The sequence below is a fragment of the Aquila chrysaetos genome, chromosome 21 (genome assembly GCF_900496995.4).
Source record: "Aquila chrysaetos chrysaetos chromosome 21, bAquChr1.4, whole genome shotgun sequence".
In the NCBI taxonomy this organism is placed as follows: Eukaryota; Metazoa; Chordata; class Aves; order Accipitriformes; family Accipitridae; genus Aquila; species Aquila chrysaetos.
This window is the reverse complement of record NC_044024.1, coordinates 8,782,123-8,808,295: the sequence shown is the minus strand read 5'-3', so window position 1 is coordinate 8,808,295 and position 26,173 is coordinate 8,782,123. Positions and strand designations below refer to the sequence as shown.

The 26,173-nt window shown below is 41.1% G+C and overlaps 1 protein-coding gene across 17 annotated transcripts in view; it reads right to left on the bottom strand.

Moving 5' to 3' along the window:
* Positions 1-20,538, bottom strand: part of MAP7D3 (MAP7 domain containing 3) — a 47,847-nt gene extending 27,309 nt beyond the window's left edge. For 4 of the 17 annotated variants that reach the window (XM_029996514.2, XM_029996518.2, XM_029996517.2 and 1 more), the window contains exons 1-5: positions 20,374-20,537; positions 6,068-6,169; positions 5,133-5,213; positions 3,538-3,701; positions 6-120 (exon numbers count right to left, since the gene is read on the bottom strand). In XM_029996514.2, the coding sequence (XP_029852374.1) occupies positions 6-120; positions 3,538-3,701; positions 5,133-5,213; positions 6,068-6,169; positions 20,374-20,377 (466 nt within the window). In that variant the 5' untranslated portion in view covers positions 20,378-20,537. Of the gene's footprint in view, positions 1-5; positions 121-3,537; positions 3,702-5,132; positions 5,214-6,067; positions 6,170-20,373 lie in introns of all 17 variants that reach the window. The other 13 variants (XM_029996513.2, XM_029996516.2, XM_029996520.2 and 10 more) reach the window with 9 other exon arrangements.
* Between the last annotated feature and the right edge of the window lie 5,635 nt (positions 20,539-26,173).

The window sequence follows — 26,173 nt, the reverse complement described above, 5'->3', positions numbered from 1 at the left end:
CCTACCTGTTTTGCTCTCTGAATCTGGAGTTACAGATCCTCCCCATGACCACCTCTTCTGTCGTGTTTCCAGTCGCTGATTCCGTTCCAAGGTACGATGCATAGCTGCTTCATATCGCTCCTATCATTAAACAACATCTCTATGAAGCTTATAACTATATAAAGCAAGCACAGCTATGCCAGGAGACAAAATACATTTTTTTCTCCCAGTATGATTTAAAATCTCTTACCTATACTGCCTGATAACAAGCCTTTGTTACAAAAACTATCATGCAAAGAATGTTAAGGGCAATTACTGGTTTCAAAACACTGCAAACATGATTAGGTTGAGCTAAAGCACAGATAATCTATTCTACTCTTTACTTAAAATAGCCACCAAACAGATTTCCTATTCAGTAGAGAGCACTACCTACTTTCTAAATAGGGATGAACCCCAAACTGAGCAAAAAGTACGTTTTAAACTATTTTATCCTGAAGTTATTTATAAAAGGTGATAAAAAGTCTCCATTATAAAATACCAAGTATAAGCTTATTTGTATTTTCAGAGAACTATACAAACACTGACCCAAGTCTTAGCACGTACTGGCATTAATAGATATATGATGATATATGATGACATGGAGGCAAAACTGCAAAAAAGACCAGTCAACTCCAGACCTCAGCAACCACTGCTGACAGGATAAAGAGGACCGAAAGAAGCTTTTGCTTCTGTCTCCAGGACTGGCAACTGCTAATGGGGGAACTTTAGCTCTTGTGCATAAAGATGAACTGTAACCATGCTAGACTTTTTTCTCAGCCAGGTTTCCATACATGTGTCAACAACAGATTTCTCTTCTGGAATAGTCATATCCCAAGTGATCTTTTGAAGCAGTATTTACTGCTGATACATTGCAGCAAGATGCCAAGGGGACTCATTATCCAAATATTTCTCCCTCTAGAGGACACAAGACTTTCACCTTCTTTCAACACCATTTCACAACACAAACTAAAAAAATCGCAGCGTATAACAGACAAAGTGAACTTGGAAGGAAGGGAGGAAGGATTCCATTCACTGACAAAAGATAAAAATAAAAGTTTTTGTTTGAAATATAAAGCTTAGCTTCCCCTCTGTTAAAGAAACCTGAACTAGAGTTTACCTAAGGTGCCAAAGTACCCAGACATTATGTAATCTGTAGATGATATTTCCATGGAGGTATCCGCAGTGCGGTAATACTTCAAAGTCACAGTTAAAGACATAGGCTTCACTTTACAAAAAACAGAAAATCAGTTTTCAGCTCAAGACATCAACATAGCAAGTTGCACAGCTGTACAGAATAACAGAGTAACTGAGAGAAGACAGGTATCTCAATCCTAGCCATGGCTAGTTGTCTTCAAGACTCTCTTAGGCAGAGAACCACTTCTTCTTCCACAGTATTTGCTACTAAACTAAATGAGACTTGGCTGAAGTACCAAACAAGAATGTTGGAGACTGTATATTTTGATGCACTTCCATCTACTAAATTTACAACTGCAGATGGTACCTTGATGGCAAATATTGCCCTGAGATAGCTTAGCTTATTTAAAAGTGATTATTTTCTAATGTCAGAGTACCAAAGTCAAGATCTGTTTTCACTTTCTGGTTGAAAGCAAGGTTTATAGGTCAAGTGCACACTATTTTCCCACCTGCCGGATTCTTCATGTATAACTCTCTATGTACAAGGTCATCTTCCTCCAGGGACCAAGTAAAAGATGAGGTTAACACCAATCACTCATCGGCTAGTCCTTGTCTTCCTTGATTATTCACCCCGGTGGCCACTTAAAACATATCCACCATCCTCAAAATTACATGAATAAATGTACTATAGCCTTAGGGGTAACACCTCTTGAAGCATAAGGGATGCTTTTTGCTTAAAGTAGTTGCTTGAAGAGATGATACTGCAGTGGACTGCAGTCAAGGCCCACCCAAAACATTTCTGCTTGTTCTCCAGCAATGTAAACTATTCCATGAAGTTCAAATGGAATATCAAACTGAACACACCCAGAAGCCAATTACAGATAACCAAACACCAGTGTAGAATACTGCCAGTCAAAAAGGGTAAAAAAGATGTATTGCTAGAACAATGTAACAATGCCTGGACTCCCAAGGGAACAGCCGGCCAGGCTTATAGGCTCTTCATCCATGACCCACAGCAAGTTGTTAGAACTAGCTTATAAAAGCACATGTGTGTGTCATGCCTTTACTGCTGACACCATGGAAATGAACCCTTTCAGAACTTGCATCACCTTTAATATGCACTAGCAGACCTACTCTTCAAAATGGATGGCATAACTTCATGTATTTATTTCTACTTTCAGCTTCTATCAATTTGCAACGAGCTCCGCAACTCAAATACTGCTCTGCTGGTGCATAGGCAGTCAGAGCAAAGGCAAAGAGTCAAATAAGAACAGTCAATACACAGTTCAAAGCAGCAAATGGTAACTATACAGATAACATTATCAACCGCTCAACATATAGTTACAAATTGTAATTGAAAAGAAAGAATGTGAGCGTCTTAGGCCACAGTGGGGCTCCCAGGAAGCAAGACACAGAATTAAGAAAAGTCTAAGACCTGTCAGCCGCGCTGATTTACAAGGAGAATCTATGAAGTGCACCAAAAGGAATCTAGAAATCTAGGAATATGGGGTGGGGTTTTCGCTCATGTGAAAAATAACCAGTGGCCAAACAGCAGCCACAGCTCCTGAAATCCTGAGTGCCTCGGGTATAGCTAAAGCTAGCACTGGGAAGAAGGAGGAGGACATATGTCTGGATAGCTGTCCTAGCTTCAGTTGGGATAGAGTTAATTTTCTTTCTAGAAGCTGGTATAGTGTTATGTTTTGGATTTCGTATGAGAAGAGTGTTGGTAACACACCGATGTTTTCAGTTGTTGCTAAGTAGGGTTTAGACTAAGTCAAGGACTTTTCAGCTTCTCATGCCCAGCCAGCAAGAAGGCTGGAGGGGCACAAGAAGTTGGGAGGGGACACAGCCAGGACAGCTGACCCAAACTGGCCAAAGGGGTATTCCATACCATGTGACGTCATGCCCAGTATATAAACTGGGAGGAGTTGGCTGGGGGGTGGTGGTGTATTGCTGCTCGGGAACTAACCGGGCATCAGTTGGTGAGTGGTGAGCAATTGCATTGTGCAGCACTTGTTTTGTATACTCCAATTCTTTTACTATTATTATTGTAATTTTATTATTGTTGTTATTATTATCATTATTAGTTTCTTCCTTTCTGTCCTATTAAACTGCTCTTATCTCAATCCACGGGTTTTACTTTTCTGATTCTCTCCCCCATCCCACCGGGTGAGGGGGAATAAGCAAGTGGCTACGTGGTACTTAGTTGCTGGCTGAGGTTAAACCACAACAATAGCCCACCGTACAGATGAGGACTTTTTTTTTTAATGTTCTAATACATTCACCATTTCTGTAACTTTCTGTTTCACACTACTTCAGAGCATGGTAAGGTAGGAAAACAATGTAGGAGTTTCTTTAAAACTACAGAACTTCAATGCATAGTACCTTTTCCTCCTCTATTTTTTGTTTTCTCTTTTCTTCTACTGCTGCCCTCCGTTGTTCCTCTTTCTGCTTCTGTTCTTTTAGCTTTCTCTGCCTTTCTTCTAACTGTTTTTCATACTGGAGTTTTGCTTTTCTCTCCTTTTCAAGGATTTGTGTCTCTTTGGCAGCTGTAAATTTTCAAGAAAAAATTAAAATAAAACTTAACTATTCATTGATATTACAACGCAACTTACAGGCAAGAGACTACCAAGCAAAATTATCATCACTTAAAGCTAAAACATACAGCAAGATTAGCTTGCAGAGCTGGATGACACTGCACATGACGACAGAGGAGTCTTTAATCCTGTCCCCAGGTTAGGCTGGAATTAGAAACTTTCCTGCCATTAGACTACTGTCTAGACAGGAATGTCAGGATATGCATATACCCTATGTTAAGCATATACTTTTCTTGCCATCATAACAGTGAAGCCTTTGTAAGTAGAGTAGTAAGTTGAGTATCAAAAGGCAGAATTTTCTATGTTGCGATTTTCATTTTTTTTAGAACAAGATATAATGAAAAGACTTAAAGCACTGAGTGACAAGATGGGAAAACCCCACAGTTACTGGATTCGAGTTCAAAATAGTTATGTCACTATTCTCCGCAGCCTCCACCTAGGAACAGCTGTGCACAGTTTAACAGGAAGCTTCAAATACTGTGACAAAAAGCTAGTGGTTGAGTACACAGTGGAAGTATTTTCGGCAGCTAGACAGATGAAATGAACCGAGAGACCAGATAACTACACCAACAACGCACAGGCAGTATCTACATATAAGGCCCCCAAAATACTCCTGAATTTGTATGTGTCCTAGTCCTATCCTCTCTCCATGTTAGGGTAACACAATCATTCCTGTTGCTGTGTGTCTATGCTTTTATGTTAAGAAACAAACATACAGGCCAGAGAGACACCACTCCTCACAAGCTGGGAGACCAAGAACCAGGACTGCAGGGCATACTGTGACCCCTTCCTCTCTTGCTGCACATACATGCACTGATTCACGTCACAAACAGCATAAAGCTGGGCAAGAGTTTTATGCTCTTCTCTGGGTCTCAGATTCTTTGCCAAGATAAAGTGTATACTGCTGACACTTCAATCCAGGAGTCATTTCAGTGTGCTAGGAAACAAGAGAAGCAGTGTTCAAGGCAATCAAGCCATTCAACTAGCTAAATCTTTTCTGTTTTCTCTGCATCAGCGTTCCCCAAACCTCAGTCTTCAGCGCTACAGGAAGCAGTTCTAAGCTAAAAGTTTTACTTTCAGGAGGGTTTTTGTTAAGTCTTTCAGTAAGAAATTGGCTAAATTTGCTTGGTGGTGACTAAGAAATGGAAGGTCAGAAGTGACATACAGCTTCAAGAAGCTAAAAATCTCTGGAATGTTTTCCTCTCAAATCTAATACTTCTCCATTCAGGTTCACAGATGGTCACTGATGAAAGACCATGAGCAGACCTTGTCTCTTGTCCCCAGCAAGCTGAAAAAAGTGACTGAACATGTATTAAGGGAGCAAGTTACCCCTTCAACACAAACATTTTGGGAAATTGTTTTTTAAATGAAACTTGAAAATACCATGTTGCTTTTCCCGCTCTTCTCTACGCTCCCTGGCCAGTCTTTGTCTTTCTTCTGTTCTTAGAGTGGAACCATCTATCACTGTCAAAAGAAAAATTGAAGACACATAATTGTCAGTTATTTTTAACATTCAAATTTAAATAAAAAGGTCGGAAGTCTTTACTATGAAAAGGATAATGGAACTTCCTGAGAGATACGCATACCACCAAAGCACTGCACACTCTATATAGAGATTAAAGATGTAATCTGAAAAATTCATAGGAAGCTGAATACCCTCCTTTTTCCTCTTTCCATTCCCTCACAACAACCAATCCACTATTTTTAATAGGTACATCAGAAAGCAGATAAAATATTAAAAGGCCCAATGCATACAGTCAAAAGAAAGCCTGAACAGAAGTCAGACGTGTGAGAACATACCCTTAGTCCAAATTCAGCTCTGATCCTCATTCTTGATCAGAATTCCTATGATAAAGAATTACAGGAATCTAGGAAAACTCAATTTGAGAACAGATAGTTTACCCGTCACGACAAATTCAAAGCACTGTAGGATAGCTAGTTTGCAGGCTAAGCAGAACCAAGACTGCTGAAGTCTTTGTGGGTATAAAAAATTGAATTTCAGCAAGAAGTGAACTAGTAACCTGACCAGAGCACAAAAAAAAAAAAAAAAAAAAAAAAAAATCATTTATCTTTGTTGTTATGACCCACTGAGGAGATAGGCAACTTCACCAACTGAACTCTGAGTGAGTCAAGAGCAAAAGTCTGTCATCAAAACCAGACCTTCAATGAATCTATGAACCATCTACCAGATACTTTATGCTCTGATACCTCCTGAAGACAGAACATCAAACTTCTTTTTAAAGATGTTTTATTCATTCCCTACTAACTCTCCCTTGTGAACCCAGTACTTCATTAAGAACAATGACCAATAATTATACCTGGTTTAGTTGCTGTCTTTATATTTATTGAGGTCTGGACTGCAATAGGGCTAACGCCACTTTGGCTTCTTCTTTCTTCTGCTATGGCTTGGGCTGCAGCAACTGTGAGAAAGAATCATTCCATATTAAGAAAAGCTCTACAACCAAAACTCATGAAATAAATATCTAAAATAAATACATAAAATTCTACTTGACATTGCAGATCCTTTTATTAAATAACTTGGGACTGCTCAACTTGTAAGAAGAAAAAACTTGTCAAACAAGACTTGGCACAGCTTTTCATTGTAAAAACAACAGTTACAAACCCTTATGTTTCAAAATGTGTAGCAAAGGACTACAGAGTTTCAAAAACCCCAAACTTACTAAATAACTTTTCTAAGAAGAAAAGCAATATTTAGGAAAGTTATGAGTCTGACTTAATAATAAAACCTCTTTGCTACTGCACATGTATTTGTGGGCTGAACAAACATATATGAGTCGACTAGCACTGGTAGAATCATATTCTGATGAGACCCAAGCAGGGAAAGGTTTATGAGGACCTTTCATTACTTCATGACATGAAACAGAAAGTAGATTAGCTGCACAGAGTAAACCATTAATGGATGCTTACAACATACTTCTAAAACTGGATCTTCAAAAATAAATTCTAATTATAAATTAGACTCCAAAACAGTAATTTGAGCATTTGTGCAGAGACCCGTTCACCTTATTTGAATTTCACCAAGGTGAGTACACTGAACTGCAGGGCTACGACTCCCAGTTAATCATACAGAAATGAAATGCTAGCAATATTAATTTTGCTAAATAACAAAACCCATTAAGAAGTCAGGGAGACTAATTTACTGTATCACTTTCCACAGATTGTCTTTATTTTGGTATCAACTTTCACTTTAACTGATCACTTCTTAGGGTGTGAAGGTGAAGCGTTACAGGGAAAGCAGGCAGGGCAACCTGTCATACAGCATTACCCCATTTTCCTGCACAGCTTTGAACAGGAGTGTCCTTACAGCAGTGACACCTTGTTCTAACCTTGGCTGACAGATACGGGGAGATCAACTTGGTTCTTACAGAAAAGCCCAACTTCGGGGGATGCAAGAGAACACACCATGCAATCAACCAAACACGAGAAAGCAGAAGTCGACACCTGTTTTAAACAGAAAAGGCAATCCACAAAAGTAACACATAATGTGCCGAGATTTCAACCATAATGTGAAGGACGAGTAGCAGAATTTGGTGCTACATTTAAAAAAAGACAAGGACAGCTTTGCCAATGATCTCAGGCTTCCCTTTAATAGAGTAGTGCAGAATGCAAAGGAGGAAGGAAGAGTCTCCCTCTTCTCCATGCATTGCCATGACAACTAGCTGTGTCATGGTAATAACCCTCCCTAAGGCTGCGCCCAAGAACAATCACCTCAAAGTATTTAATCCCATGTGATGTCAGTGATAAATGCCGATTACAATACTTATTCAGCAACTCTAAATTGTCACCCGCAGCTGTTGCCATGTCTTGAATTAATTTTTCATTGCAGCACCAAACAAAAGTCTTCCTCAGTTCCATCCCATACATCTCTGAGGCTCTTTTCAAACAAGTCAGAGACCAGATATACTGCGACACGGTAAGATTACCAATTGGCAAAGAGAACAACTAAAAAACGGCTCACTGTAATTTCACTATGTAGACCAAAATTGAGTCAAAAAGCTGATTTTGTACACCGTTGCACGTCACGTGGATGGGAACCTGGCCCAAAAATTCAGCAAGTGGAGAACAACAAAATTATATATTCTCAACACAATTAGATGTGAAAACAGCCTGAGTAAAACCAGCCTACTGCAGGTTATTCTGAGAGCAAAAATATACAGCCAGGGCATTTATATCCAAAGACACCTCTGTAGATCATAAAGGCTGAAAGAACATAAGCTTCTTCAAATACCATTTAAAGTTATGACAAATACAGAAACCCAGTTGCATCTTTTCTTCAGTCTCCATCAGTAAGGGAGGAGAGACAGGAGGTATACATGCAGACTGCACCAATTCAGCCCAGCCCAGCTGGGAAATGAGCCCAACAGAATAAATTCACCCTACACCTACACTGGGTTTAGTTATGACCAACACTGGAATTTTGCCTCAACTCTCAAAGTTTAAACATCAAAATTTCTGTAACAAAGTTACAGTAAGAAGCAAGCTGCAATTTAAACAGGTACAATATTAATCTTATTTTACTTGCGGAAGTATTTTACTCTTAGAAATCTTGCAGCAAACCAGTCATAATGGATGTAGGGGATTATGTATTTATTTATTCATTTTAAAAAAATAAACACTTGAATAATGTTCATGATTAGAAGGCACTCATTTAAAAAAACGTGTCATCTGCAAAGCAATTAGTCAGTTCATCTTAATTAATTAAGGTTGCAAAAAATTACTTGAGGTTCTATAGAACAGGAAAGTGGGTTACAGAAACAGTACAGCTTGCAAAGGACACAGAGGTGAAAATAGTCTAGAAATACTTAGCCAAAGGATTTTGTATGTCAGGGTTTTTTTGTATGTCAGTTCAAATATTTATGTTCACTGCTTCAATGCTTCATTATTTGAATAAAAACAACATGCTTACAAATTTGAAAGTAGCAGATTTAAAGGCACTAGGAGTGCACATTCATGTTACACAGAAGCAATCCATTTAACTAACAGAAAGTTAGAATTAAAAGTGAACTGGGGATTTGAACAAAAGATTATTAAGAGGGGAACAGCCATCACATTAGATGCATCCCCAAGATGTGTGAACTCAATTTCACCAAGTCTCAGGTGAACAGACAGGTTTTACAGCCCTTGTCAATTTTATGGTAAATTTACAATATGAAACCGTGATTTTCAAAATCCACATTCTATTACAGTAAGAGAAAAGGAATTGCATACTTCTGCATTCTGCAACCTTTTAAAAAAATGCAGATTTTATTTTGCTTTAATAGGATAAAAGAAATCTTAATTTTGAATACATTTAAATATGTTTTGGCATGAGTGTCTATAGTTTTTTTGCCTAGTTTTCCATAATGAATGTAGCAGTCTGCTACGGAGCAAAGCTTCACTGAAAAGAATTTTCCACAAAATCTAACTATCTCTGTAAAATAAGCCTAATACTTCTGTGATTAATTAGGATACCCCAGAACAGGAAACCAGTTAACAACCATTTCACTACAACCTGTGTCACGTGCTATATTACAGGGGGTTGCCTTCATGGATATATTCAGCAAACTTCCTAGAGAAGAAAATTCTCTTAGAGGCAAATTAAGTCTCATTTCTATTCCAAGCTTCCCTCCCACAGTAGTCACTAAAGGCTTTCACAACTATAATTTGTGATCAGCATAATGCGTGTGCTTATTTTACAGTAGTCTACCTTTAAACATTTCAGCTAAAATTCGTAAAACTACAAGCCACACATGTGGCCAATAATAATATCTGCATTCATGCATAATAAAATAGAGCTATTTGGAACATAAAATGGTCAGCTAATTTGGGAAGCAGTTTTCCTTCTGCACCCTCACCACCGTTTAGCACTATGTGTCTGGCCAAGCGTATCATGGATAAACCAAACCAACGGAAACACCAGGAACCAGCCACTGCAGGAGGCAATGTGCCAGATAAAGCTGACTCTCCCAATTTCACCTTCCAGCTCACGATCACGCTAACCGCGCAGGTACGATGGTGCCTCCCTCGCGCTGAGCACGATGATACTTCCCTTCGCCTATCAGGTTTCCAATATGCCCTGAAGAGACCGGTGCTAAAAATAAAACTTTATTTCTATTTCAATCCTTGCACTGAGTTAATACCCTTGGCCCTTGCCAAGACTGTCAAAGGACCCACACAGTTGCTGTTCTTAGTAAACCTCATTAGGGACTGAAGCGGCTCCGTCCCTTCACCTAGCAAGGTTTAGGGCTTCCATCCCATCGCCTCTCCCACCATCTGTGACCCGGCCAGATGCTGCCCCACTCGCTCTTCCCTTTCCATGCCGAACCAGAAAGGAGAGCAGAACGTGCCGACTTTCACAGTAATCCTTCTGGTTCTTATGATTTAATGACTCCGTATGCAAAGCAAACAAAGAAAAAAAATCCCAGACTAAGCCTTTGAAACAACAGTTAGCAGGTATCCTGGATGTTAAGCATTGTTATGAATCTAAGTGTTTTCATAAAAGTTTAAAGCAGGTAACAAGAAGCCAATAAACAATCCATAAACCAAAAGTGAACTTCCCAGCAAAATATCTGTCTTCATAGCAAACTGTGTCAAATCTGCAAGATGCCATTTTTGTCTTGCTCCACTACAGGCAGCTACTGTTTGTCTAGTGGATAGTAATCCTTTTCAGTAACACTGTTCAGATCCTTCTTCTTTTAATAATTTTTGTACCATGCTTTCAGGAAAGATGAGGGAAGTCAGCATTCAAGCTTGAGATTTCTGTGCACTGCCTTTTAAGCCGATTTCTACTCATTAATTAACACAGGTTAAGACAAATAGATGCAAGATCATATGTTAGATGCTTTAAAAATCAGGTATTGGTTTTACACCATTACTCGTTGTTTAAAGGACACCAGAAGGATGCACCCTCACACAAACAGGCAGACAACACAGAAAGTTTCTAACCATGAGCAGAAAAGCCGTCTCTGTACGTATTCCTCTTTTCCCTGCCTTCCCCCTTCTTTCTGTCTTTCCCTGTTGATCCTCACGTCCCGTCTTTGGGCTGCAAGGACTGACAGGCTCCACAACCAAACACGTGAGCCTCCCAGTAGGCACCTTCTGACGGACCAGCTGGAAACCAGATGGTTCTCCTATTTTGTCTGGGCAGTCACCAGATGGGAAGTACACAGATCTCCAGAAAGCAGTGCACGATGTCTCTCAGCTTCAGCAGGCCAGAAGAGCTTCCTGTTGTTTTATCCTTATTCCAGACTCTATTCGCACACTTTCATTCTATATTTATTCCCTGCATGTGATACCTATTTTATTACCTTTATGTGCTTTCCTCCTCCTCTTAAGACCATTTCTGCAGCTAATTCTCTACAACAATCTGGTTTTCTTCCCAATGTTCAAGGCAGTTTGGGATGATTTCTTCAGTTCATCACAAGTATTGATCCCAATGGAAAACTCTTGACACAAGCATGCCTTTGTAGTATATGAATTAGCAGCTCCACAACTAAGTATTTGAGACATATCTGCAAGAATGTAAGTTTTTACTTATCCTGAAACATCCACACTCAGATTAAGAGCTGGAAACATAAAAAAAAAAAAAAAAATTCACATCATTAACAAAACACTACTTAGGCCTTATAAGGAAACCTACAAAGATACAGCTGAAGCAATCTTAAAGACATGTTACCATATTCATTCAGCCTAGGGCATGATCAGAGAGGGACCAGGAAGGTTGCTAGTTAATTTGTGGGTTGATCTCTGTACACTTTTCCCCAGGGGAAGCACATAATCTAAACCAAACTTGAATGTAATACAAGCACAGACCAAGGAATCAAAATTTGTCCTTAAAAGAATTGTCAGCCATCTCCAAGAACTTTCTACAGTCAGAGGTGCTATACCACTGTCCAACAGCCACATCAGGTGAGTACCGTCCTTAGTCTAAATGCTAGTGATACGTACTGTAAATGTGTCTTCTATGGAGCCTTACTGATTCCTGCTGTCACTCATATCCTCTTATTTTAACCTTGGTCACACTGCTCAGCCAAGAGTTATACTTCTCTCTACTTAATGGGAAAAGCAACTGCCATCACAATGCTTAAAGAGGACAAAGATGTCACCAACTCTTGCAGAAGCCATCATAAGGTTGGTAAGAAGCACTGCCTGTACTGTGCACACAGGGCTGACAAGCTAAATCCACTCCCTTCTCTGGAAAAGACACCCAGCTTCACAATTTGGGGTTCTTTATTAGTAAGGTATGCTATTATTCACCCCTTGAAAGAAATGAAACTGAACCACAGCAGATACTCTATTCTCACTCACTCACTGGCTTTCTGCTGCCTTCACTTTGCCCTTTGCCACACTCTTCCCCACAGTTCTTCCTCACCTTCCCAAAGAAACTTGAAAAGGCTTTGCATTCTGCATGATCCACTTGTCACTTGTTTTTTTTTTTAAAGAACACAGTCTTTCACCATCTCTTTTGATACGATAACATGATTTGGCCAAAAAGGCCCTCCAAAGGGGATACTTCTCCAATTCACACGTTCCCAACTCTCTGTGAGCTTTAACACAACTCAGATAATTTCCCTGTTCTACCTGGCATTAGTTATTAATCTGTACATTCCATTGTGCTTTACCAAGCTTATCTGCACAATGACCTCTCTTCAGAGCTGATGCTTCCTGCATAAAGGATATAGAAGCCTTACAGTCCCAATTGTGTTCTTTAGCAAACGGCCATGCATTGCTGTCTTGTCTTTGCTGTCTAGAAGCACAGTCTTAGTAAGACACAGCCACAGGGAAGCCAGAGCTTTGGAAAGGTTAAAGCACTCATTATATGTTTCTCAGCGAAAGAGCAAGGCACTAAGGTATTTGTACTCTCTGTAACATTCTCCACCAGAATACATTAAGGCTGCATTTTAGATGTAAAGTGAATATTTCTGCACCATTTCTGTGGGTTGGCAACTCCAAACTCCTCTTGCCAACTGCAAAACAAACAGAAATTGCTTTCATCCACCTTGAGTGATTTCTTTTAGATATATTAGACACTGACTGCAATGCTGATGCAATAAACTATGACTAAAAGTCCCTTGTGAACCTTCCCAAGCGTAACAGAAATCATTATTTATTCGTTTCTGCATAGTGGAAATTCCATAGTATCCTAATACAGTGGACTAAAATGAAAGCAGTTTATACAACAAATATGCCCTCACACAATTTCAAGTGGATTCATTGTGAAATTTAGTAGTTATGTGACATAAGTTAAATGCTTACATATAGGTGTATACAGATCAAACACTCCAAACCTGACAGAATTAGACACAAGTTTAACAGCTACAGAATGACCAAAAAGGTAAAATGGTGGAGTCTTAAACACAGAGTGGAAGATTATTAGTAGCCACTCTGCTGTACAGAACATTTTCTTTCTCTAATAACACCTTCTGATGCCTCAGGCTCCTGAAGTACATTAGAAAAAAAAATTTCTAACCTGTTTTGTCCCTCACATCGGACTGGCTTAAATCAGAGCAGTCCCACTTCTAACCTGGTCTGAGCAGTTTAGTTCCTACCGCCATTCCAGCTCAAGCGTCAGGAAAAGCTAGACAGAAATCAGCTACCTCTGCTTTACTCCTCCAATTCTGAAGGCTGCCTTAAATTGACTCCTGTTCACACTCCTGCATAGCCACTGCAAAAAGTAACTTCAAGACAAACTTCTGCTCTCTTCTCCTCTTTCACATCTGTTTTCCCCATTGTATTATTTCTTTCTTTTATATTGCACTATCCCTAACACTGAAAATCAGCTAACTTCTATCCGCTACTTCCCCCTTTCCTGAGCAGTCTGGTTTCTTTTGCTTGCTCAAAGTCATGTTCTTGTAAATGCTTTTGTCCTCTTGTTTGCAGGCTGGCTATTGTTTAATACACCCAGCCCAAACAATGCCAGCAAAGAACACAGCCTAGCACTACAAGTCACAACTAACTTGAGACAAACCCTGTGAAAACACAATTTTGAGCTTTCTTTAGATGTAAGGATAATAGCTCCTTTACATGATAGCAGTGAAAACTACTGCTTTTGCCTTTTACACTTGACGAATTTCTTATGGCAACTTTAGAGCTCATTCAAACACTGTCTCTGCTTCAGAAAAAGAGGGACTGTGTTGGTATTTACCCCCAAGAGACCAGCTTCCAGACTCAAATCAGATCACTCAATACAGACCTGCACCAGAACAGTGCTATAAGACACTGACAGGTCCACAGCGTGTTTAATGCAGCAAACCCACTGCCTAAAGCAGAACACAGTGGTGCAAAATGTAAAAGGAATTAAACTGCAAGTTTTCTTAAAACTGTATGCTTAACCTAGCTAATTAAAAAATGAAAGCTCTGAGGCATTCCACTACAAGTAATGGAGTAAAGTAGGCCCGAATCGATCCCTGCGCCAAAGAGCTTGAAGAATGGGTAAGTGAAAAATGACAAACAGGTGTAGAGAAACCAAGCAGGATAAAAGGGCGAAAGGGACCAATAAAGAGACTATGTTTTTGCTTAATTCACTACCTAGTGGCAGAGTCTTTCAGAGAAATCTGAAAGTGAGTAAGGTGACACTTGCTGATCTGGTCTGTCTGGAAACAACCATCCTCAGTTTTGAATGTCCAGAACACAACTTACATACTATTGATCAATGCTGCACTGCAAAAATATGCTCCTTTAAGAAATTCTCTTGGCAAAACTAAGCAGAGAATAAACTTTCAAATGAATAAGTGTGTTCTATTAAATTATGTTCTTTAAGTATAAAGATCTCTACAGGATTTCTATATTCTTATAGCCAATTCCTCTTGGACTTGGAAGAGGAATTTTAACACTTGGAAGCTTTCAAACACTTGCCCAGAGAAGGCAATTCACAGGCCACTACAGTATCTTTGTTCCCTCCCAAGATTCAGGTCAGTGCATTTAAACAGCAGAGGTTGTAAATTAGGAGCCACTTAAGTACTCATAAACCAGTATTTTAAAAGTTCCTTGTGAATTATGAAGGCAAAAAACACTATGAGGAAAGACAGAGGAATTCTGAGCACGGCTAGTGGTTAACTGTTTGCTTCAAAGGCAACTGCAGGTGTGGATCCTTCACCTAGAAAGCCGAAGTTCCAAACTGCCTGGAAAATAAAAATAATTTAGAGGAAAACAAATGTCAAGCAACTAGGCCAGCCTTCCTTAAAAGCAAATGCTTGTGTCCATTTATGTACACAGTGAACACCACAGGCATATAGGGTGGATGGCTGAGGCATTATGCAGGGCAGCTGAGGCTTCTCTTTCAAACAAAAACACTTCAAGCAACATTTGATTTTTCTTCCATGAATCCCACACTCCAAACAAATTAATCACCAGCATCTAGAACAGTTTTAATTATTGGACAGGCATATGCCAACACATCGAAAGCATATCATCAATTAAGAGTTACCTGGTTGTAAGCTGCGTAATTGGAAGCTAAATGGCGCTAATTTATTGGGGCAGGCCAGGAATTTGAAGTCCCCAGTTTTTTTTTAAAATATCGCAAGTCATCTGATAAGTCATATTCATACAAGTCATTAAAATTGCATGCTCAGAATTTTATTTGTCAGGATATCCTTCCACAACAGGACTGCAAGCATCACCAATTATTTAATCAAGTTTAAAGACAGCCAGCAGCATTTGATACCCCTATGATTATGACTAACCCAGAGTATTTCTTCCATTTATCTCACAGTACCCCAGTGGTTTTCTTCTTAACTCTCTGACCACTTTAAGAACTGGGAATTAATAGCATATGAGTACTTTAAATATTCCCATCCATTTTCTTCTTGAAAAACACAAGTGTATAAAGAAGCAGCAGTCCTTAATTCTAGTCACATTTTAAGGCCATGCACAGTTAGGGATAGTACAAGCCACAGCATCTCTGGGCTCTCATCATTAGTTATGATCCTTGCAAGTCATATTTGTTTAATACTTCCATCTGAATTGAAGCATGGAATACAAATTTATCTTTTGTAATTTTAACACATGAAGAAATATGTAGAGAATGGAACATTCTGTATATGAAATGTCAAAAAATATCCTGTATATACACATGGGTTTGTTGGTTTTTTTTTTTTGCTTTACAGCAAGGAGAATGTCTTTCTTGAATGCATTTGGAGAAATCTCAAGAATTTAAAGTTTTAAATTAGAATAAAACCTTTTTTATAAACCACTTACAACTGGAAGTAATCTTCAAAACATTAAGCACCTAATACGTAGCATACATCTTTATGAATCAGCATGAAATTATCCCTACTCCATACTATTGCATTTCCATGAACAAGAAGAAAATGAAATTAAGGCTCATAGCCATTACAATTACATTAAGTTCTCAGCCTGACTTGGGAGTGTTCTCTCTCACCACTGGGATCTACGCAAAATCAAATTTCTGTGCAGTTCTTTGTGTTTACCACCTTGGCACTCTGTAAAGCAGTGTAACTACTACTTTCATGCACTGAAAAAACATGAAGCACAGGAAAACCTTAAAGACCTTCTCCAAAGTTATTAGGAGTTTCACAAAACAAGAAACTGAAGCAAGACCTAGTGAACACCAGCTGAATGCCCCAGTCGCTGGGCCACCTTTACTCCACAGATGGAATATGTACTAGTCATTCCTACAAAAACCACCAAGTAAGACAACAACTGAATGCTGAAGATGCCTTTACTGTAGCACCCCCATGCTATCAGAAACCTGGCAAAAGAATAGTTTCCTTGTCTTGCAGCTTCCCAGACAAGTTTTGAAGCCCGCCTCTACTCACAATCACTCTGTAAAATGCAAAGGCTTTTAAGAATTTACTTTTGAATTTGGATCCTTTCTCTCTTCCAGTAAGCAGCTCTGATGCATAGGCCAATTCATCGGTTGTCTGACTGACAGACGCTTCTGGATCCCAACTAATTTTCTCTAGACAGCACTCACCATCTTCTGTTGTGGGACTCTGCCACCAAGACTCTGCCAAGGAGTTCTCTAGTACTTCCATAGGTATTGGTATGAACTTGTGTTCTTAAGTTATGCTTTATAACTACCCAGAGACCAGACAAATCTGTGCATGTTCCTGACTACTTGCTTGAGCAATGAAGTTTCACTATTAGTTATTCATCCAGCCTTCTTTTCACGCCAATTCTGTGTATATGTGTTTGGTAAAGAAGTTACCAGGAACTGTGCTCCAGGCAAGACAGACAGAGCCAGACGGTGTCACTTATACAGGGAGAAACAACTGATTAGATGGAATGAGGCTGTTATTTTATTAGACAACTTCCGACCAAACTGGGCTTGGCCATGTAGGTCATGGAAATTATGCCTGCAGCTAGATTTGTTGAAAAAGGCACATTATTTTTGTCCCATGCTTTGAGACAGGTTTCCCAAAAGATCATGTAGGTCTTGGAAAGGAAAATATACATATAGCATTTTAATATACTATTTTGAACAACCTTCACAACAATGATTCAATACACCAGTGGAAATCCTAGCAACAGCACAGCCAAGCTCTGCCAAAAGCAAATACACGTTCTCTACTACCGGTACTACAAAAGACAGGATAGGAGATTTTAGTATTTCAGTGAAAATGAAGATAAAACAATAAATGTAGGCTACAACAGCTTAAATTATATGTATTTTTTATTCTGATTACCTGTACTACCCAAGAAAAACCTCACTTACTGAGTAGACCGCAAGTAACTGACTATTCCCCTCTTCTCAATCTTAACAAGCTCAACAGAGCTTATGGTATTAGAATAGGAGCAAAAATTCCTCTTCCTCCCTGAAGGATGACAGCAGCAAGCATAGATCACAAGAATGGAGTAAGCAACTACCATTTATGCATTGCTGTTTCACAGTGTGCAATCACAATTAATTTCTAATGTTAAGTGATGTTCATGCATCATTGTTAGAAATGTTAACTGACTTCTAGTTTTAGTAGCAAATTCTGCTTTTTGTTGTCCACCTAAAGGAAAAAAGATTGGACAAGTGTGTAAGGGCAGAAAATTATTGCAAAGGAATTGGAGAACTGACACAGCAGGAATGACTTGGCCTGGAGAATCTTAATTACAGTTGATACTCGAAGAGAAACACCTTTTCCTTACCTCAATACTATCTTGAATTGGCAAGAAAAAGATTCCTCTTAAACTTACCACATTGATATGGAAGTTAGTAACAAGTGGCACCATGGAATTCTACACTTTCAAGGCCTAAAATAATTAACAAGCATCAATCAGCCACATATCAAACCAGTATCAAGAGGCTGGTAACAGAGAGCAGAGGCAGGGAACACGAACCCAGCAGAGTCTTACAATAAGGACCCACAAAGGAACCCATGCAAAAGGTAACCATACAAAAGGTAACTATACAAAAGGTATACTCTTCGCCAGACTACCAGAAAGAGACATGGTTTCTCAGCAAGATGCTGATCATTTATACTTATTGTCTTTAAACATGAGATTCCCAACTAGAAGTTCACTGGCAAAGGACTGAAGGTGCATGGCACTATATTTGTTTTGTATAGATGCTTGTTCTCCAGACTGATTAAGACAGTGAAGGACATAATTGCCCACAGACCAGCAGAAACTGTGTGCAAGCATTCTAGTTAGCTGGCATTTTGGAACCGAGAAACTCCCCACGCAGCCAACTTAGCTTAGAAAGGGACAAAGTTATGTCCCTCTCTGAACTTGCCGAACAGTAGCACGGGACCGAACGAGGTTCCTCCTGGTGTCTTTTTTTTCTACATCTTCTCCAAACAGCTGTGGTATCAGACTTGGTTGCTGCTCACAACTTCTCCAAACAGCAGCAAATACAGTGGCAATTATCTTGCAAATTCCACTGTTAACCACTGGATTGCAAGGATGATTTCTAAACATCATTTGCTTTCTCAAGAGACTGAGGGAGTGCTACTGACAAGAAGCCACAAGCAGAACTGCAGTGGCCTGTACACTCACAGACAGCATTGCTTCAATTCACATTAGCAAGGAGTTCATCTTCTAGCATGTAACTGCTAGAAATGCATTCATGTAAATTGAAGTTTAGATTCTGGTTCAGTGACTTGCAACCCCTCAGGGAAAAAAAATTCAAGGTCTAGCCTTTCCAGGATCTAGTGAGGGGTTTTGTGTTGGTTTGGGTTTTTTTGTTTTGTTTTTTTTTTTTAACATGATGTGCATATTAGAACATGTGCATACCTAAAGGGAGATGGAGTCGCCTGGTTCAAGGAACATTTCACCTCTAGTTTTGGGACTAAATCTAGGTCATGACAGTTGCCAGCAAATGTGGGTGCCCATCTTTAGAAAAACTTAGGAGCCACAGTACAAGCGCATCCAACAGACAAAACAAAATTCAGCAGTTCTAGCAGGCAGGATAAGGATCAAATAGACATGGTCTGTGCAGGTGGGAAGCGCTATCTTTTGGCAGATCGCTATCCTTCTGGAGCACTAGATTGTCTTAATTTTGAAAGAGAAATAAAAAGTAATTAAGTAATATTTCTGACACAGAACACACTGAAGAAGAAAGACTGCCAGATGAGAGTTGTGCATTCAGGACCTTTTGCCAGCACTCTTCTTTATGTAATTACACAGGTACACTGAAAACAACCAAGCGAGAGGCTGTCTGAGTAGTTTTTGTATATAGACCAAGTTAGTTAGTTTAGATCAAACCACAATTCTCTTTCCTCTTTTTTTTTTTTTTTTTGTCTGGGATAAGAAAATGTTTATCTATTCTAATGGCTCGCCCACAAAGCTAACGTGTGGAGATGTGCCATGAAATTATGCTTGGAACATACATCATGCATGCACAATACTAATTTCAGAGTATGATATTATTAAGGACCCTAACTATAAATAGGCACATCAACACACCCAAGGACAAAACCAAAGTAGAGTTTCTTTAGCCCTCTTAAGACACCAGTTAAAAGAAAAAAAAAAAAAAAAAAAAGAATTAAGGCATTATCCAATCTTTGCTTAGGAATCAATGCCACAGACTGTCCCTGCCTTCTGCACTTGGGGCTCCGAGCAGTCATCGGACACATCGCTGAGACAAACCATCTGCAATAGCTGTCAGCCTGAACGCAAGAGCCACCAGAGAAACCGAGAAGTTCAGACCGTCGAGGAGTGGTGAAAAATGGGCGAATCGTGCAACGAAGCAGTCCTGCAGCCGGCTCTGCTGCTGCCTACAAGCTGCGAGAGGTCCCAAGTCAGCGATTAACGCCTGGAGGAGGCGGGAGGGGGGGGGCAGGGGGTGGGTGGAAGGACGCTCCGCAGCCTCACAGACCCGTCCGGGCCGGCGGGCGGGGAGAGGGGCCGGGGCCGGGCAGCCCCGGCGGCGGGAGGAGCGCCTCTCCCTCAGCCCGCCGCCAGCCGGACACAAAGCCCGGCGGCCTGCGGCGGCCCCACATCCCGCTCCCGGTGCCCCTTTCCCCCTTCCTCGCCCCGGGAAAGAGGCCGGGCGTACTGCGGGGCGGAAGGCGAGCGGGGGGCACCCGGCCCCAAGGCGGGCCGTGCGTGCCCTTGGGCCGAGGGAGCGCGGGGGTCCCCAGACCGCCCCCGCCGCGACAGCCACCCCCCCCACACACACACACACTCCCCTTTCCTTCCCCTCCCGGCCCGGGGCCGCGCTGCCCGCTCTCACCCATCTGCTCCCGCAGCCCCTTCAGGGAGGAGGAGGAGGACGAGGAAGAGCAGGAGGGGGGGGGCCGCGCCGCCGCCGCCGCCCTCCGCCATCTTCAGCGCCGGGACGCGCGACTGCCGGCCGGGCAGAAGGGGGACGCGGGAGCGCAGTGCGCAGGCTCCGCGCCGCCCGGCAGCGCCGCCGCGGGGGAGGGCAGGGCAGGGCAGCGCCCGCCCGGCGCCGGCCCCTCACACAGCGGCCGCTCGCCGGGGCCGGGGAGGGCGGCGGCGGCAGGCGGGGCTTGGCTTGGCGCAGCGGGGTGTAGCGGGGCCGGGGGGCTGCGCCCGGCTCCGGCGGCGCCGCGGGCCTCAAGCGGCGGTGGCGGGAAAGGCGCTTAGTCCCCCTTGCTCCATCCCGCCCGGGGCGGCGGACGGTGAACGCCCGGGGAAAGGGGCGTCGAAGCCCGCTGGTAAACGGCCGCTCCGCGGGAGCCGTGGTGGTCCCCCGTGGGCACGACCCTGAGGGGGGTGGCGGCAACCCAGGGCGCCTCAGAGCAGGACTCGGCCTGTGCGCAAGGCAGAGAACGCCAGCCCCTCAGCTACCCCACAGGCCGGGGCACGGGGGGGTGATTTATGGCCGGCCCCACAACAACTGCAAACGTTATCCCGCCATTAACGATGATGAATCGCCTTCCGATAGGGAGCTCTCGGAGAGAGATGCCTCTCGGGCAGCTGTCTGGGGTAACGAGCCGTTATAAACTGTCCGCCTGTAAACTCACTTTTCCAAGGAAGAGGCTCAAGCAAGGGGGAATCGGGCTAGACGTTGAGACGGTGCACCAAGTGTTAGTCTCAACTTGGGCGGATGAGATTTGGGGAGGGTTTGGTGCAGTTGCCTTCCTGAAGCCAACGCAGCGTCGGCCTGAAGCTCTGGAAAACGTACAGAGCTGGACGAGCTCCCAAGGGTTGAAGCTGCCGATGCTGGTGGGTGCTGCAGACAGTTCGCTAGGCTTGAGCGGCCCGTGGTCTGAAGGTGAAGCACGTCCCGTGTTTATTGGTCCCATGGAAATTTAGGTTCGCTGGACTCGAAAGAAAGCAGACACAAATCTACGAGTTAAGCTGCGCCCACCGCGTAAGTGAGCGCTCGCTGGCTTGTGACAGGGCTGGGAGTTGAGTCTTGTGTTTCAAGTACCCCTGGTTTTGTACGTGTTCCCAAAAGAAGAGTGGGGTAAGGGCGAAGTGGTCTGGCCAGTCAGGAAAAAAATTACTGAAACCCCATTGAATGAATTCCTGGATATCGTTCTATGTTAACTTGAATTTGTAGCTTAGTTGTTATTTTGCTGCCTAGTTGGTTATCAATGAGTTCTGGAAGAGTCTCTCCTCATTTTGCCTCTGGGTTTATGCTCTGGGAAGAGTGAGGATAACACAGCATCCATGGCTGTATTAAAGGGCAGGCTCTTTGGGCCTTGTGCAGAAAACTCTCTTTGAAATCATAAACGGAAAGGTTACCTGTCAGTGAGCCAAAGAATTATCCCATAAATGAGAAGAATGCAGAAAAAGTAGCAGTAAGATCATGCAGTGTTTCAAGAGAGTAAAAAGGAACCTTACAAAAATTCAGAGCAGGACTCCATTTTAACTTGAATATTCAGACCACAGACTTGCCCTGTTCTTTGTTTCTTGTTTGTTATATTGGCTTTCCCTACTTTAGCATGTGTGTACAGAGAATCTTTTGTCTGTTGTTTCCTCTCAGTGTTAATAGAATGCCAATTATTATTATTGTTATTTAAAACAAAAGGGCAGCTAAAACCCTAAACATTCGGTGCCAAATTTCCCAAGTTTGTGTTTATAGTACATAGTAATAATACCTTGCATTTATATAGTGCTTGCCACTTAGTGATCTCAATGTGCTTTATACACATGCTGCAATTAAATTTCACTATTCCACTGCAAGACATTCAGATGTGTTATCCTCATTGTTCAGGTGAGAAAACTGAGTCCCTGAAATCCAAGTCTTTACTTACGTCATGAACAAAGCAGCACAGCAAAAAAGCCAGCCCAGATTTCTTGACTCCATGTTCTGTATCCATGTCTTTTTCTATCTTCATTTCATCAACAGTTATACAATAGCATCCAAATGGTTTATATTGATTTTTTACAGCATAAAGTACAATGGGTGTGGTACAAAAAAATGGTCAGACTACCTGGTAGAATGTAATTCTTATGTTTTTGCAAGTTCCGTAAGTAATGGGTTATGAGGCTGTACTTTCCATATATGTAAAAATAAAGTGCTCATGAAAGTTCGGGTGCCTTTGAATTTTGATTAGATTATGTATATGTCCCTTAACTTAAGGAATTTATTTAACACACTGGGCAATAAAAGAGGTCAGTATCTATTTATCAATTTTTTTCCTCTGAGAAAAATGAGACAATTGGCATGGGAGGAATCACTCTGCTGAAGGGAATGCTTACAAATGGAATGGCGAGATAAAATGAATTTTCAAATGAGGTAGTATTTTCTCTTCTTTCCATTTCAACAGACACATATACAAGTGGCCGCAGTGCTTGCAATTTAACACGTCTGATATTCTGCACATGCAAAGCTTCAGAGTAGAAGGTATAAATTACAGGAAGGGAAATAAACCAAGCGTTGCACACTCAGGATATTTGTGGTGGGACAGTGGAGGCTGTAAACTTAAAATAAAAAGGCCAAGTGCATACAAATTCATGAGAGATAAAAGGACTCTTGAGGTAGAAGTGGGGCATTGTCCCTTCCTGCTCTCCATACATATACATACTGCTTGATATGCATGTCTTTTATCTTTAGGCACACAGGAACTGAGCTGAGAAAATCTGCCCCAGTGTGGAAAACGTGTTATCTTTCTCTCTGATGAGCAGTTTAAGAATGTTTGAGCTAATGTTTCAGCAGTTGTGACTGTAACTTCCATCTTATTTCCTGTTTAACCTTGTTTCTCAGATTTTCAGTTCGGTCATGCAATTACTGCTTATGCATTTTTAGTGGAACTTCATTAAAATTTTGACCTTGCGTGGCTTCAGCAGCACTTGCAATCATCTTTCAATTTTGCAGCATTTGCAGATTTGATTGCAGTAGCTGATTTATTCTAATCCTTTAAAGACTGTCCTTTTTTTCCATTGTCCCTGTGGAAAAGTGAATAATTTAATTTTACAGTCATTTCTTCTGTCCTTTTAGTTTTCATGTGATAGTTTCTGACAAATCTTTCAAAAACATTTCAGGCCAGACCACTGATGAGTACATATTGGCATTATGAGATGAAAATCAATAGATCCCTGGCACTACATGCAATTTGGGAATCCAGGGGTTTTATACTATCCATTTCAGTTTAAGAAATACTGAAATTAGTTCCAATAATAGTAGCTGAAATCAGTCAAGTAGAAGCTTGTACATGTGATGACCCAGATGCAAAAAAAAAAAAAAGCTAGCTCAGAAAATACTTAAGCCATTGGTAGATCCGGGGAGGGTGTTAGAGGAAGAAGCACCCACCCATTAATCTATTTCTTACCCTGTTTCCCAAAGTATCCAGTGTTAGACCGTATTAGATGTTGTGCTTGACTGGACAGTCTGAAGTCTGGTATAACAGTTTTTATATTCTAGTTCAAAAAAACAGCCCCCAGATTTTCTGTGAGCCTATAGATCCTAATTGCTTTGATCATTGAAGTATCTAATAGCAAAATGTTCATGTGTATTCAACTTCATTTATGTCAGAGTGTCACTGAGTAAGAGCTAAAACAAGAAACCAGGGAAATTAGATGTATCTGTATATTTATATCCATGGAAAGGATTTTGAAAAATTATGAAGAAGTATTTCAAAATGTTCTAAATTCAAAACCATAAGGCGTATATTGTGACAGATTATAGTGGGTTTCCTGTGGTGAATGTAACTGCCATGGCTGATGGAAAGAAAATTGGTGGCATGAAAATTATTGTAGCTGTCCAACCTTCTTTCCAAATGGGCTTTAACTGCACATTCTTGTTTATTACTCTCCTGCTGAGACAAGTACCTGCAACAATCTGTGTTACTAATACATCTGTACTCTAAGAAACTCATTTCTCAGTCTTGGCTCAGGTTGACTTGTATTTATCTGGGTGAATAATTCTTTAGATGTAAAGTTATCAGACACTATTGCTTAATATAAGAGATACAGAATCAAGCCCTTAGTTTGTCCTTGGTCCAGTATATTTATTAGTTACCTGGATGATGGAATGGAAAGCATCCCTGTAACATTTGTAAGCACTGCTGATATGTTAGAGGACAAGCTTAGAATTCAAAATGGTCTTGAATGAGGAGAAATAGGGACTGAGGCAAGGTAAAACATTTAGACGGGAATAATTAATTGCAGAAACACAAGACAGAGAACAGCTTGCTAAATAGCAGACAGAGCAGAAGATAATCTGGGATGTCACAAGCTGAGCGTGAGTCAACAGTGCCATGGTATTGTGAAAAGGGAAGCGCCCTGCCTGAGAGCATGGACAGAAGGGTAGCCTCTTGGACATACAGCAGTCCTCAGCAATGGTGAGGCATCAGCAGGACTACTGTTGGGGCACTGCACTAGAAGATACAAGCCAATTGGTGAAGATCTAGAGGATGTCAGCAAAAATAATGGGAAGATGAAAGGAGAGTTAAAGAATTGGGATTTTTTTTTTTAGTCTGAGGAAGAGGCAAATGAAGGGTGATAATCTGCTTGCTTTGACTGAAGCAGAGAGAATAAAAGACAATAGACTTGATTTTAATCAGGGAAGATTAGTGTTTCATTTTAAGGAAAACATTATCAGGTAGGGATATGGAAGCATAGTGGGACAGATTGCCAGGGAAGCGGTAAAGCTCCGACATGGGAGACCTGGATGGTCTGGTGGCTGGATGAGTATCAGCCCAGAAAGGCAGGTCTGATCAGAGGGCAGGAGGAGGGACTGAATGACCTCTTGAGGTCTCTTCCAGCTCTGTGTTTCTCTGATTCTACAATTCCTGCTTGTGGGTTTTGGGACTGTTGGCCAGAACAAGTATTATTCAGTGCAGGGATTGCAGAACTGCCTTCTAAATTTAGATAGAGCATACCAAGCAGTGACAAAAGATAAATGAGTTCAAGGGAAGACACTGTGATCATGTGGCTGTCTTGGGTAGCTGGCAGAAAAGGTTTGATGCTTCAGTGCATGACACCAGTTCTGTATCTTAGATCATCATATGCTGTACAATAGTTTTGTAAGGACAGGAGACCAATTTATACAGAAAGGAATAAAGTGAGAAAGAACATGCACATATAATACATGTGGAAACAGGTCCATTGCTTTCCTGTCTGTAATCCTGTGCATGCCCACCAGTTCTCATTTCATAGAATAACACCTATGTGTTGCCTTAGCGTACATATTCCCATCCAAATTTTAGTTATTACTGGGGTCAAAATAGGGATATGAAAGTCTGTTCTCACCATCTTTTTCCTCACCATTGTCTTTTTAGTGTTTATGTATCTACTTATTTATTCTATGGCTTTCCATCAAGCAGAAGCTCTCTCTGAGGTTGACAGTTACTGTATTTATGTGTACACATGTGTGCGTCTGGTAGGTTGACCACATCGAAGATAGTAAACAAATAACGGTAAATAATAAAAGTTAAGCTCTTGGGCCAATTTTTTTGAAAGTGACTGCCTAAACAGTGTGTGTAAAAGCTGCATCTGTTCAACTAAACTGAGATGCTCTGTGCTCAAGTGCTCACTGGATGTGTAAACACCTAATGCCGTCACCCCTAGCTATTTATTTGTATTGCCACAGTGTCTAGGAGCCTGCAGTAATAGCG